The following is a 13,269-nucleotide window of genomic DNA, read 5'->3' as shown; positions in this document are numbered from 1 at the left end:
AAATGAACCATGATTATGGAAAAACAGAATTAACAAATGACCATCAAGGAAAAGATTTCATATTCTTCAACCAACGAAATACTAAAGATACCCTTCTTTTTTCAAATTTATTTTATTTTTTTAAATTGATATACATTAAATTGTATGTACTTTAATCCTGGGTTAAATACAGGTACAGAAAAATCTGCCATCGTACTCTCTTTTTTCTTTGTGTATTCCTAGTGCCAAGAGTCAGGAGAATTTGTAGATTATTAATCTGCCATTTTGTAGGGTAGACATACCCACTGTCTGTAAGACCCTAGAAGTTAAACCCTACCAGGATCTCTTCCTCAGCTTCAGAGTAATCATTTTCATGCACTTATATTACTTCAATAGTATATTTTTGAATGAGATTTAATTCACCTCAAGGAACTTTCTTTGAAAATAGGTCAGTTGATTTCTATAAAATCATATGAATAAACATAAAAATATTTTATTTGCAGAAGTATTGTTCTGATGTTTTTAGATGGTTAAAGAAGGAAAACTATGTTGACTTGTATCTAGAAACAGAAACTCTTGCACCCTCCCTGAACTCATTGGTTCATCTCTCTGTTCCAGAACGCGTACTCTCTGTACTACCTGGCTATCGTGGGTCACTCTTTGTCCATTTTCACCTTGGTGATTTCCCTGGGGATCTTTGTGTTCTTCAGGTGAGTATATTTACAACATCTGCTTTTTATGTTCTTCTAGAAGTTACTGGAATAAGTGGCAAATTCTGTAAGAGTGGGGCTGGGGGAAGGTCTCCTGCAAATCATGAAAGACAGGCACCATTGGTAGTGATGAAGTAGCCAAAATATCAAATGCTTTCAAACTCTAACTTTGGGAGAACAAGATGGATTCATTATCATTTTCAAAGGCAATATGCCTCCTTCCCCAAATAAGACAGGCCTGTGAACCCAGGAGGACCCTGTGGTAATATGGAAAGATTCCATTTACCCTGGATGCAGTTACATTAAATACTGAGCAGAGGCTCCTCCACTTTCTCCAATCCCTGCTCTACTATACAGAGGCCATGGCCATAGGTTCAAATGCACCCTGCCTAGTTATGAGCTGTATCAAAAGTGGATTTTCCATGACTGGTGAGGCCATGATAGTGGTTAATCACAGAGGAGGGCAAGTCTTGAGTCTCTCTTTATACCTTAACCCACTCAACCAGAATTGAAGTTGGTGGAAGAAGATGGCTCTTTGTCCAGTGTTAATTCTTTCTCCTCGCAAACCTACTATTTTCAACCACATCCATCTTCTAAGACACTGTGAGGAATAATATTCTCATGAGGGTTTTTATTCTAAGGTTTTGTCTATTAAACTTAATTGCATTATCTATGGCAAAGTGATTAGGTTGATATACATGCAGATTTTACAATAATGGAGCATGTGTTGAGTCCTTCTTCATCGTGTGTTTGACAAAGTAACATGACTACATTGGGCTGTTTCTTAAATTTGGCATCCTTTCTTTAACTCAAGGCATGTGGTACTACATTGCCCTTTCATGAGAATTCTAATTTTTACACTAAAGCAATAATTCCCTCTACTTAGACTTACATACCCTTATAAGGGTAATTAGATTGATTAGATAATTAGATTGATTAGGAAAAATCTTGATACTCCATTCTCCATTATATGAATAAGGTAGGGCTAAATGTGCATAAATTATTTGACATGAAAATTCTATAGAATTCCCAGCAAGCAGGAGGGCTGCTTATGTTTTCCATGCAGAAAACTCCCTTATCAGAATTTCCTATTGCTGTCACACTAGTTGAGATAATAGCCAGCAAGCCCTGGAGCAACTTGGATGAAATAACCTATAGACAAGGTCTGGCAATTGCCATCTGCTAGAACACTTCAGCTAAAACCCCAGAAGAATGAAATTCAGAGATATGTTAGCCTATGTGAGAATAAGGCATAAAAAAACACATCAGAGCATGTCTTTGCAAAACCCAGCTCAAATATGTTTTTCTTTAGTCTTTATGTGTGAACAATTATATCAGAAAGCACAATGTGAGAAAATACACAAGGAACAATTTGAATACTTGAAGGTGTCTTGTCATCATCTTTAGATGATTATAAACAGGAGCTTTTCAAATAACTAGACATTTCAATTAGAAACTATTAACTATGTTTGCATCACAGCAATCCTTCATGAAAATAAGGCTCCCATAACATAGCCCTTTAGCTGATTTTATGAATTATATTCACAAATGTAGGTTTAAAATAGACCACCCATATATTTTTTTTGTAAATGAATTGCAGTTCATAAATCTCTTAGAAATGGAAATAAATTAGATGGAATGATACAGTATCTAGACATATAAAAAGTGTAATATGAGTTAGGCTCACTGGCACACACCTGTAATCCATCAGCTCAGGAGGCAGAGGCAGGAGGATTGAGAGTTTAAAGCCAGTCTCAGCAATTTAGTGAGTCCCTAAGCAACTCAGTGATACTGTTTCTAAATAAAATATTTTTAAAAAGGGCTGGGGATATGGCTTGGTAGTTAAGCATCCCTGGGTTTAATCCCTGGTACAAAAAAAAAAAAACACGGGTGAAATATGTGTTTGATATCATTATTATTGCTATCATCATAATTATTATTGGTAGTAATAATAGTTGTAGTGGTATGGCAAACCCCTAAGCTCAGATTCCAGATAATCCTTTATACTTAAAAGATGTGCCACACAATTAAATATAGTCACCTATATATAGAATAACAAAAGCTTAATTTGATTTTTGTTAAAATGTTATCATGACAGTACTAAAGAAAATTAAACAAATGGGAGAATAATCAACTCTGTACACATCCTTAGCACAACTATTACTTTTTTCTTGGTCATTTTTTAAATCTTTGTCCATATCATAGTCAAGATTCTTATATTGCCTAGCTCAGTGATACATGCATACCTGTTATCCCAGCAACTTGGGATTCTGAGGCAAGGAGGATCATAAGTTCAAGCCAAGCCTCAGCAACTTAGTGAGAACGTGTCTCAAAGTAAAAAACATAAAAGGTTGGGTATGTAGCTCAGTGATAAAGTGCCCCTGGGTTCAATTTCCAGCACACACACACACAAAAAAAGTGACTAAAGAAAAAGTAAACAGACAATAAGCTCCTACCACAAATGGCTTAACAGAAGACTGATAAAGCAGAAAGACATGAGGTATTAATTGCTAGAATTAGAAGAGTATTTTCAATTATAATGATCAGAACACAGCAAAGTAATCACCATAGCATGATTAATTTTGGAATGTCTGCTCATTTTTCAATGGCTCTTCACCATGGTGAATAAATACATCATCTTGACTTTCACACAACTTTGATTAAAAAGTCTGCTTCTAAAAGCCTACTTTTAAAGCTTTTTAAAAATATATCAAAAAGAAAAATCCCAAATTTGTAGCTATGCAACTAATACGTGGATCAGGACTTTAAAGGTAATGGCAAGGAGTGTTTCTTAGGTTTTTTAATATCTCCATTCACTTAAACAAGTTATGAGATCTGAGAGTAGAACCAGCAAAGAAAACGAGAATGTTCTTTCAATTATTATTCTTACATCAAGCCACAGAAGATGAGTGTTTAAAAGTGTGGCACATGGTTGGGAGGCTGAGGCAGGCAGGTTGCAAGTTCAAGGTCAGCCTCAGCAACTTAGTGAGAGCTTGTCTCAAAAAATAAAGAGAACTGAGGTTGTGGTTCAGTGGTGAGGTGTCCTTGAGTTTAATCCCCATTACAGGGGGAAAAACACATGGGTAAATTAGAATATTTAACCCAGAGTAAAATGATATTGCTCTAACCCTATTGGGGAGGGTCAGAGGGAGGACCAGAGATCATCTGTGAGGCACATTGTTCTATTGTCTCTGTTTCAAGAAGCCATCAGTCAACAACTTAAATCTGGGGAGGAAAAACAAGTACTAACAAGTATACTAATTTATAATCTAAATCTAATAATGCAAAGATATAAACTGAAATAGCTGACCCTCCAGGGCAGCCACCCAGGAGAAGAATGAGAAATGTAGTTCACAAATGGGGAGATGTCAAATATTCAAATTCAAAATAATGAGATACAATTTTTATACTTGTTCTCATTGGTCTCCTAAAAATGCCCAAACTAAAAAATGTTAAATACGTCTGTTTTCTTAAAAATGAAGTATGTTCCTGGCTTTTCTAATTTTTTTCTTATATTTGTATTTCAAAAATAATAAAAGTTATTGTGAAGTAGAAAGTAATTCTGACCTATCACTGGAATTTATCTTTTAATTAGCAGAATTTTCCCAGGATTTTTTTTTCAAACAATTAACATCACCTATAAGATGTTTACCATACTTTACAATCTAAGTGTTCATCATTTATTTACTTAAATACCATTATTGATGTGAAAAATCAATGATCAATTATCTGTCTCTTGCTTAATTCTGCATTCTTGCGGTATTTTGCAAAATTTGAACAGTTAGTTGCATAAAACTTTTATGAAACCAAAGTGAGAAGTTATGCAGCTTCCCTTAGTGGACTAGTTCATTCATAATCATCCCATGAAATCTCACTCTGAGGTCCTCAGAACTCTTGAAATGCACCTTACAGAGTTCTATCAAAAGGAGAAACCCTGCAGGTGTCCTCCAACCAGCAGGCTAAGGAGGCCTGCAGGAGAATTCAAAGTTACTGACCATACAGGAGGCCATGGAACTGCCAATAGTTCACTAAAAATCTTGGGCTCTTACTCAGAATGAGGCCATTAAAGCATGCCCCAGATCTTAATGTGATTTTATTCTTAGTCTTCAGGGAAAAGGAAAAGGCAGGGGGGCTACATAACCCTGAAACAAATAAAAATCATGCTTTGTTATTTTAAAAGAAGAAAACAAAACCTCTGTGTCTTCTACAATCTAGAGGAAACTGAGTTTCAGTGATTTAATTAATAAAAAAGGGCACTAAAACTTTTATAACTGTATGAAAGTTTACATAACATTCATCACGGTATAGAGGTTATTTCTAGTCCAACAGTTAAAGATAGAAAACAGCCACTTTAGGATGCTATTTGGTTTAGGATGTTTGCAGGGAAAATAAGAACAATAATAAGGAGAAGAATTAAATAGAAACATCAAATTAGTTCACCAAGACCTCTCACTATTAGATGCCAATAGTACATATCAACAATAGAACTAAATGTAGAAACCCTTAGGGAAAACTGATTTGGGAAAATTATGTAAGTGCACATTTATGTGAGTTTGGTTCTTGACCATTTTTGGCAAGTTTTTAATAAATCCACTTATTTCTCAAGTTTTACTTACAATTTATCAATTTGCACACTTAAATATTTATACAGCTCATATGCTCTCTCAAGAGAGGCATAATAGAACATTCATTAGCATCCATTGTGACTGATCAGTACTCATACCTTCTGGTTGTTAAATATTTAAAATATTTACTACTCTTGCCCAAAAGGCTTTAGAAATATATATTGAAAGACAGGGAGTGTCTTTATTGCATGTCAAAAAGTATAGGGAGTAACATAGGTCAAAAATGGTAGCTTCCACTGGGGAATCCAGAAGGAACGTTGGTTCCTTTACCACCAACTCTGCATTTCGTGCTATTTCATTTCACACCTACATTCTGGGTGGACAGACAAGGTTTTATCTTGTGTGGTGTCCACCATTATATGTCTCTGACTTCCTTCCTGCTCCTCCAGAGAGAACACTCAGTTGAAGGCATCAAGGATAGCATACTTTCTTCCAACCCAGGCACTGGCATGCTGGAGACAGTCAAGATAACTGTTGGTCAGTCCATGACATATTGTGCACCCACAGAACAGTAGTGATAGGAAAAGAAGCAAGCATTACAATTAAAAGGGGGAATTCTTGATAAGGATTTTGTGCTATATCTAAAAGTAGAAAGTTCCTTATCAAGAAAGACATACATATGATCTGTTATGCAATTATGCATTATTGCCCTCTTCTCTTGCCCTTAATTCTCATGCCCATTGTGAAGAAGGTACAATAACTACGTAAAGGGGAACAAAGTCAAACTGGAAGATGCAACTTGGGCTTATAGCAATTATAGAAATGAAATTCCTAACTCATGTTTTCCCATGGACTAGTAAATCCATACAAACTTTTCCTTGTTTCATTATTGGCTATTCCCTGTTTGCTTTGAATGTGACTCTAATTACAGACTTATGTAGGATTGATACCAAAACTGATTTAAGTAATCTGCAAAACTCCAGGCAAATATTAAATGCCTCTCATACAGCCACAAGCTCTCATAAAGTACACATGCATGCCGATAGAGTACTAATAACATGAAACAAATTCTTTGTGAAAGAGTTATACCAGATAAACTATAACCATGAAAATGACTTTTTGATTTAGCCTTAAAATATGGCATTTTGAGATTCAAAGTCAAGAACACTTATTTCTTCGTCACATTTGAAATGACACCACAGTTTAGCCCAGACAGCAGATAATGGTATCTTGTCCTCCCACTATTGGAGAATCTGTAGTACTTATGGTTCCCTGTCACTCAAATTAACAAGGAGTGTTCTGTCCATCTAAATGCCTATTTTTTTTTATCAAGGGAATACAGTATAACATCAGGTTTATGCAATTTCTACTTAAGACATTTCAGATCTGACAAGAAAATGTTATCAGCTGCTCTTACATTCACTCAAGCAACAGGATTTTTGCATTATAATTCTTATGCTAAATTCAGTTCATCTTCTCCAACATCCTGTGCCTCTTCTTCAGAACACTTATCACAATAAGAGTAAATAAGCAGCCATGTTGCGTATAAGGTCCTTGAAGTCAGAAGCTTTCTATTTGTGCATTGATATATCCTCTGCCTCTACTAGAAGTTCTGGATCATATTGAGTACACAGTAACTCAATTGTTAATTAATTTTGATAAATTTAAAGTACCGTTAACCTGCTTCAAAAAGATGAGTGTAAATGTCATCAAGTAATGTAATAAAAATTTTTAAACTCAATAAACAGAAATCATGCTTGAACTTTTAAGAAACAGAAACTCATTATTAGCCATAGTCTCCCTTTGGAGGCTAGCAGTTTATCTAGTTTTAAACCATCATTTTCTCTACGTTCTCAATGAGAAGTATGTATGTGTTCTTATGTAGATATATGCACATATATACGGATTTATACATATATATTTATATATAAAATATTGTTTTAGTCAGCCTTTCTCACTGCTGTAACTAAAGGACCAAACCAGAAAAACTGTGGAGGAGGAAAAGTTTGAGGGCTTACGGTTTCAGAAGTCTCAGCCCATAGAGAGCCAGCTCCATCACTTTGGAGTGGCTCAAGGTGAGGCAGAACATCACGGTGGAAGAGTGTGGTGGAGGAAAGCAGCTCACATGGTGAACAGGAAGCAGAGAGAAAGACTCCACCCTCCAGATACAAAATATATACCCCATAGGCACGCCTCTAATGGAACCACTTCCCCCAGTTACACCCACCTGCCTCCATTTACCACTCAGTTAATCCCATCAGGGATTAATTAACTAATTGTTTCTCCTCCAAACTCAATTGCATTGTCTCACACGTGAGCTTTTGGGGGACATCACATCTAAATCATAGCTACATATGAGCTACTGTTGAACAACAAGATGATGTCCAATATTAGTTTTACAACTTAAGAATTTGATAAATGTTCACTATGATACAAAGTATGAGATATGAAATCATCTAGCATTTAATATAATTCTTTGATGTACTGAAAAATTGTTTAGTGGTCACAGCTCAAGCAAAATTGTTGTTATATATTTTTAATTAAACCATGAGTCTTAAGTCCTGTGATGTGTCAGTGTTCTAGGATTATGAAACAATTTCCTTGGACACTTCCATGCTAGTGGGAGGAAAAGAGAAAATAATAGGCAATATCAGGAGGTGATGAGTGTTAAGAAGAAAAATAAACCAGGGACTCAAGGGCAAGAGTAAGCAGCAGGTAGAGGAAATATCTTTTGTTCAGGGGGCTTTGGTTTCCACAGAGAATGCAGCTAATGAAGTCCCTTAAGCCAGTGCTATGCATCAACAGATTATTGAACTCTGCCCAATCTAAAGAAAGCCAGGCCCAAGAGCAGCAGACCTTCCTCCTGCTTTTCCTTCTAGACAATGTCAGTTGTCATAGGCTAAACCAGACTGAATGCCATGAGGAAACCACAGAGATTTACTCCTAATTAGAAGAATTATTGAACACAATTATGACTACATGGAAGGTGGCAGGTCACAGGTTCAACAGCACTGAGTCCAACAGTTGCAAGATGGAAGAGTTTATGTTGTATAAATGTGCGCAATGTTTCACACAATTTTTTATTCTTTTGAAAGCCTTAAATTTGCAACCTGTCTTTAGCAATATTGTAAAACCAAGCAAATTTGGTTTAATTTTGCTGCCAAGTAAAGTAATCCATCACAGTGTGCGGGGGACTGGGAGGGTAAGTTCTTCTCTAAGCCCCATCTTTACCATAGGCTGCCTTCTGGACATAAAGTTCTATATTCTAATACTGCCCAATAAGTGACAAATTCTAAACTATTATTCATTAACTACTAATATGTGTGCTTCCTGAGAAGTTGAAAAGTGTATCTGCAGTCATCCAAACGCGCTCTCACAGAGGTCTTTATTACTTACTCTTACTTTTGACTACAAATTATTGACAATTCACTTTCCTTTGAGTTGTGAATATAGGAAAGCATTGTAAGTAAATCCAGACCATTCTGATATTTCATTTTTCCCCCAGATTTCTTTTTTTCAAAATTCCTGGCTTCTAACTTTATTCCATGAACTTGTTTTAGGAGTAGCTACTCTGAGGAGTAACTGCAGGTTTTAAGCTTTCACAATGTAAATACATTATACCAATATTTTTGACTGGATGAAATATATTAAATAAAGGATGTCTATTGACCTACAATTCTCATTCCAGTTTTCTTTCTACCATGACACAGGCTGTCTTCATTACATCCCCAAAGTGAAAAGGGTCATTCAAAGTAATGTTTTATTATGTGAACTTTCACATCAGTGCTTATGTAACAAGTTTATGAAGTAGGGGAGAAAGGAATAAAAGAATCCAACAAATTACTTAGTACCAATAAGGTGGGAAAGTAACTGTGCAAGGAAGCAGCAGCACTTAGATAGGTCTCGCCAGATCTGAAGCACTATATGCCTCATGAGGAGATCAAATTTAAGCCCATTTAGAATTCTCTGCCTGTGTCCGAGCTCCACCAGCAGGAGAATGTGGAGAGCAGGAACCAGAGGAGGGACTCCACAGATCTAGGAAGATGTCAAAAGACACAGTGGAAGGAAAGAATGGTGGAATACTTGAAGCTCGTGTATGTAAGGGCTCCTGTCCCTGGTCACGGGCATCCCTTGTTCTGACTTCTTGCTCTATGACCCCACTTACCACCTATTTGGTAACATTGTCATAATCAAAAGTCATTCCTTGCTCTTTCAGTTATTGTAGGAAGCCACTGGAAAGACCCTAAACTACAACTTCTGTGACTAGAAAAATTACTTTTAAAACTATTTTTTAAAAAATCAGGCAGAAACATAGTAATCAGTCTTGAGGATGGGACCCACCTCATTTGCTTCTGTATGTCCTCATGTCTGTTGCTAAAGAAAATATGAAAAAATATCATCAATTTTTTTTCAGGAACTTTAACATTTGGGCCCCAGTTAATACTTCACATTACTTTTTCTTCCAGGAGCCTTGGCTGCCAACGTGTGACTCTGCACAAGAACATGTTTCTGACCTACATTCTGAACTCCATGATTATCATCATCCACCTGGTTGAAGTCGTGCCCAACGGAGATCTGGTGCGCCGGGACCCCGTAAGCTCTGCATGGTTTTGTTTTCAATTTTATTTGGAGAACCTAGTACCTATAAATAATGAGCATGCTGTTAATGCTATTGACATCTGCAAACATATGTACTTCTTGAGTTGAACTTTGCATTAGCAAAGCATTATCAGTTCTATGTAGTTCTTGGAATTCATTGTTACATGCTATGATAAAGGACTAGAATCATTGAGTCATAAGCAAATGAGAATCATACAACAAGGCTATTGTACAAAGGCTTGGATCAGTCACCTCAGCTATAAACACTATGCATTTACTCAAATGAGTATAAATATGTTCTATGTCTGCATGCTTTGAAAAAAAGATCTATTCTGACCTAAGAAAATGAAAAAGAATTTAGGGGTAATGAATACATCCATGAAACTCACGCCCATAAACACCATCACAACAAGAAAATCTAGTGAGGGTCCTTCTTCTATAAAAGTATCACAGAGAACAAGAGAATTGAAATCATTTAACTCCATTACTGAGAACCACTCATAACGTCCTTAGAGTTGTTAATAATAATTCATATCTGTCTTCAATCTTTTCTTTTTATCTCCAAGGTAATATTTTTCCAAATGGTTTCCAAATATGGTTGCACTTCAGAATCAACTGGGGGAATTTCATAAGTGTTAGACAGCCACTGTCTACAAGGTGCTAGAGTTCAGTAGCTATGGGTGGAGCCCAGGAAAGCACCCCAGGTGTTTCTCTCTTGCTGCCAAATTGGGAAATCATTGACCAATTGCTGGGTGAAGAAAATGAGCTGGCAGAGGAGGCAAAGGGGGAGGAACATGAAGGCTCTGCTAATTCATTCAATCAGCCCCAGTTATTACAAACCACCAAAAATTAGAACTAAAAGAGATTTTAGTCCTCATTTTACAGATTAGAGATCTGAGGATGGAAAGGCCAAGTGATTTACTCTGGATTGTATGACTGATATAATTCAGTAATTGCAGGGGGAACAAGGACTCAAATCCACTCTCCTTACTCTCAGTTTTGTTCTTTCCTTTGCATCCTAATGATGTGTCTCTAATTATGAATTGATGAGGGCTTGGTAATATCAAACTAGTTGATTAGGTTCCCAAATCTACCAGATTGGTTTTAAAGCAATTGAATCACTTTGGTGCTGTGATACCAAACAACCATTTACTTTCCAAATATTTTTTTATTTATAAGCTCAGTGTTTAGATAATGTATAATCACTGTTTCTACCATTTAATAATCATTTGATCCTTAGCAAATATTTTCATCTTGAAAAATCTACAGATGCTTCTCTGTATCTCCTGCCTTTTTTAAATTTCAACCAAAAATCTTTGTCTTATTCATTAATGGCCTGCATTTTAATTGATCAATTCAAAACAATTTAATGATGTAATGATTTCTGGCATTGCATATGAAATTGCCAATATTTGATCATTTTTGTTGTATAAAATTATGTTTCATTCCAATACAAATTGGGGACAATACACTGGGGACTGTTACCTTGCCTTGGCCTGAGTTGACAATGGAGGGAAAGATGAAGGAAGCTAAAGACAGAGGAGTGGCATGTTTGAAGGATGGCCTTCAGAAACTCAAGACTTCTGCCTCCAAACACAGCCAGCCTATAGTAACCCCTGAAAATGGACGAGGGAGTAAACACTCTTACCTCCCTGTCCCTGCTAAGGGTTCTATTAACTGAGCTAAACCAGAAAACAGAGAGCAAGGAAGCCCTGGGGGAGGCATCCAGAACCACATCTCTGGGCCGAGGGCTGTGGGAGGGGAGGAGAATGCATCTGGAAGCTCAAACTGAAGCTATCAGCACACAGTGAATGGCCATGGAATATTTTCATTTTTGTTTCCCTGCTTAACTGTGTTATGCAAGCATCTGTAGATAGCCTCATCTTTCAAAACTGGCATTTGACAGTTCTGCCAACCCAATGACAAAAATGCGTGAAATCTGCCCAGAGCATGCATCCTGCTTGACAGTGGCATGGCATGGGAAAGCAGCTTAATTTGGCTTCTAATGGATCCTCGGTGTTAATAATTTTTGCACTGTGAATATATCCAGAAAGGCATTAGGATCCATCTTTTAAAACCATGACATCTGTTATCAGAGACAAAGTCCTGTCTTACCTGAAGAATAATGTGACCAAATGGGGTTTATTTTGATGAGTTTTTCTTTTCCAGTGTTAATTGATTTAAATAAAATTTATCTTACTTAATTTTATCCTCACAAGACCTCAGTGAGAAGGATATTATCCCCATTTTTAAAGCTGGGAAACTGAGGCTCAGTGAAGGTAAGTGTCCCCCATACTGTGAGTACTTAGAAATGGAATTCAAATATGGATCTGTCTCACACAAGACTGTCTCTCTTCACACCACAGTCTTTCTTTATTTCCATAGGAAGATACATGTGATAAAAGAAATGGGCTCAGCCATTCCAGAGCAATGATTGTCAACAATTGGACTGGCACACCACAGTTAGTGAAGCTGACCCCCGCCAAATTTAAAATAATGTAGAAGCAATTTGCTAAGCAAATAGGAGTCAAATATTTGGCTTTCCATTCTCCACTAAGGTTGGAAACTCTGAGAAAGTTACCACCTGTAGGAAGTAGGCCAGGAAATGGCACTTCAGTTATTGAATCATCACACACTGACCTGGGAGCAGTGCTCAGTCTATTATGAAGTATTGTAAATTCACAGGTAGATCCTCTCCTGCCTCACACTGATATCTCTTACCCATTCACAATCCCTAAGCATGAATCCAATGTGTCTTACAACCGTACAGGTGGGATTCAGACATATTTTAACCTATTCTTGAGTGTGCTGTTCCCCCTCCCCACCCCCATGGAAAACAAAGGAACAAAAATCTAGATAGTTTTCTCTGTGCACCTACAAGAGGAATCCCTTTCCACTGAGGCTAGACAAAATGAGAATGGGTCACCAGCTAGAACTCACCTTACATGGAAAATGGAGCGATGTCATGATGTGAGAACACACTGTGCCCTATTTCACATTCTTAAATGTTTGTTTCTTCCATTAAACAAAATACGGAGACACACAGCTTTCACCAAATACATGTGAATAGTGTCAGCTAAAACTAGCTGACTAAAATGTTGAAAATTAGTTCATGCTTGTGAATTATGAAGCATACACTTGACTTAGGAGGAAATTTAACTAGTTTTAAAAAATAACTAGTTTTTTTAATCTAGGGGATTTTTAGCACTTTCTCTATTTGAACAGTCATTATTTTTCATCAAAAATTTTGTTGACTCTCTTACCTAACCTTCCATATATAAACAACATAGGACAGCTCTCTCTAGGCAAGTGAAATTAGTTCAAGAAAAGGTAGCAAAGCCTCCTAAGTAGACCTATTTTGTGCATTTTCTATCATAAAGGCATTGAAAGAAGCCCAATTTCTTGAGTCTTTTCTC

At 36.7% G+C, this 13,269-nt stretch overlaps 1 protein-coding gene across 1 annotated transcript in view; it reads left to right on the top strand.

Moving 5' to 3' along the window:
- The window catches only part of Calcr (calcitonin receptor), a 116,582-nt gene that overhangs the window by 84,849 nt on the left and 18,464 nt on the right, over positions 1 to 13,269 (top strand). Inside the window, exons 7-8 of the mRNA XM_046455214.2 lie at positions 598 to 689; positions 9,721 to 9,847. Of these exons, the coding sequence (XP_046311170.1) occupies positions 598 to 689; positions 9,721 to 9,847 (219 nt within the window). The remainder of the gene's footprint in view (positions 1 to 597; positions 690 to 9,720; positions 9,848 to 13,269) is intronic.

This window comes from Marmota monax, unplaced genomic scaffold (genome assembly GCF_021218885.2).
Source record: "Marmota monax isolate L192 unplaced genomic scaffold, Marmota_monax_Labrador192_F-V1.1 WCK01_AAM20220418_F8-fsc00264, whole genome shotgun sequence".
NCBI lineage: Eukaryota > Metazoa > Chordata > Mammalia > Rodentia > Sciuridae > Marmota > Marmota monax.
Note: the sequence above shows the minus strand (reverse complement) of the source record. Positions and strands in the feature narration are given on the sequence as shown.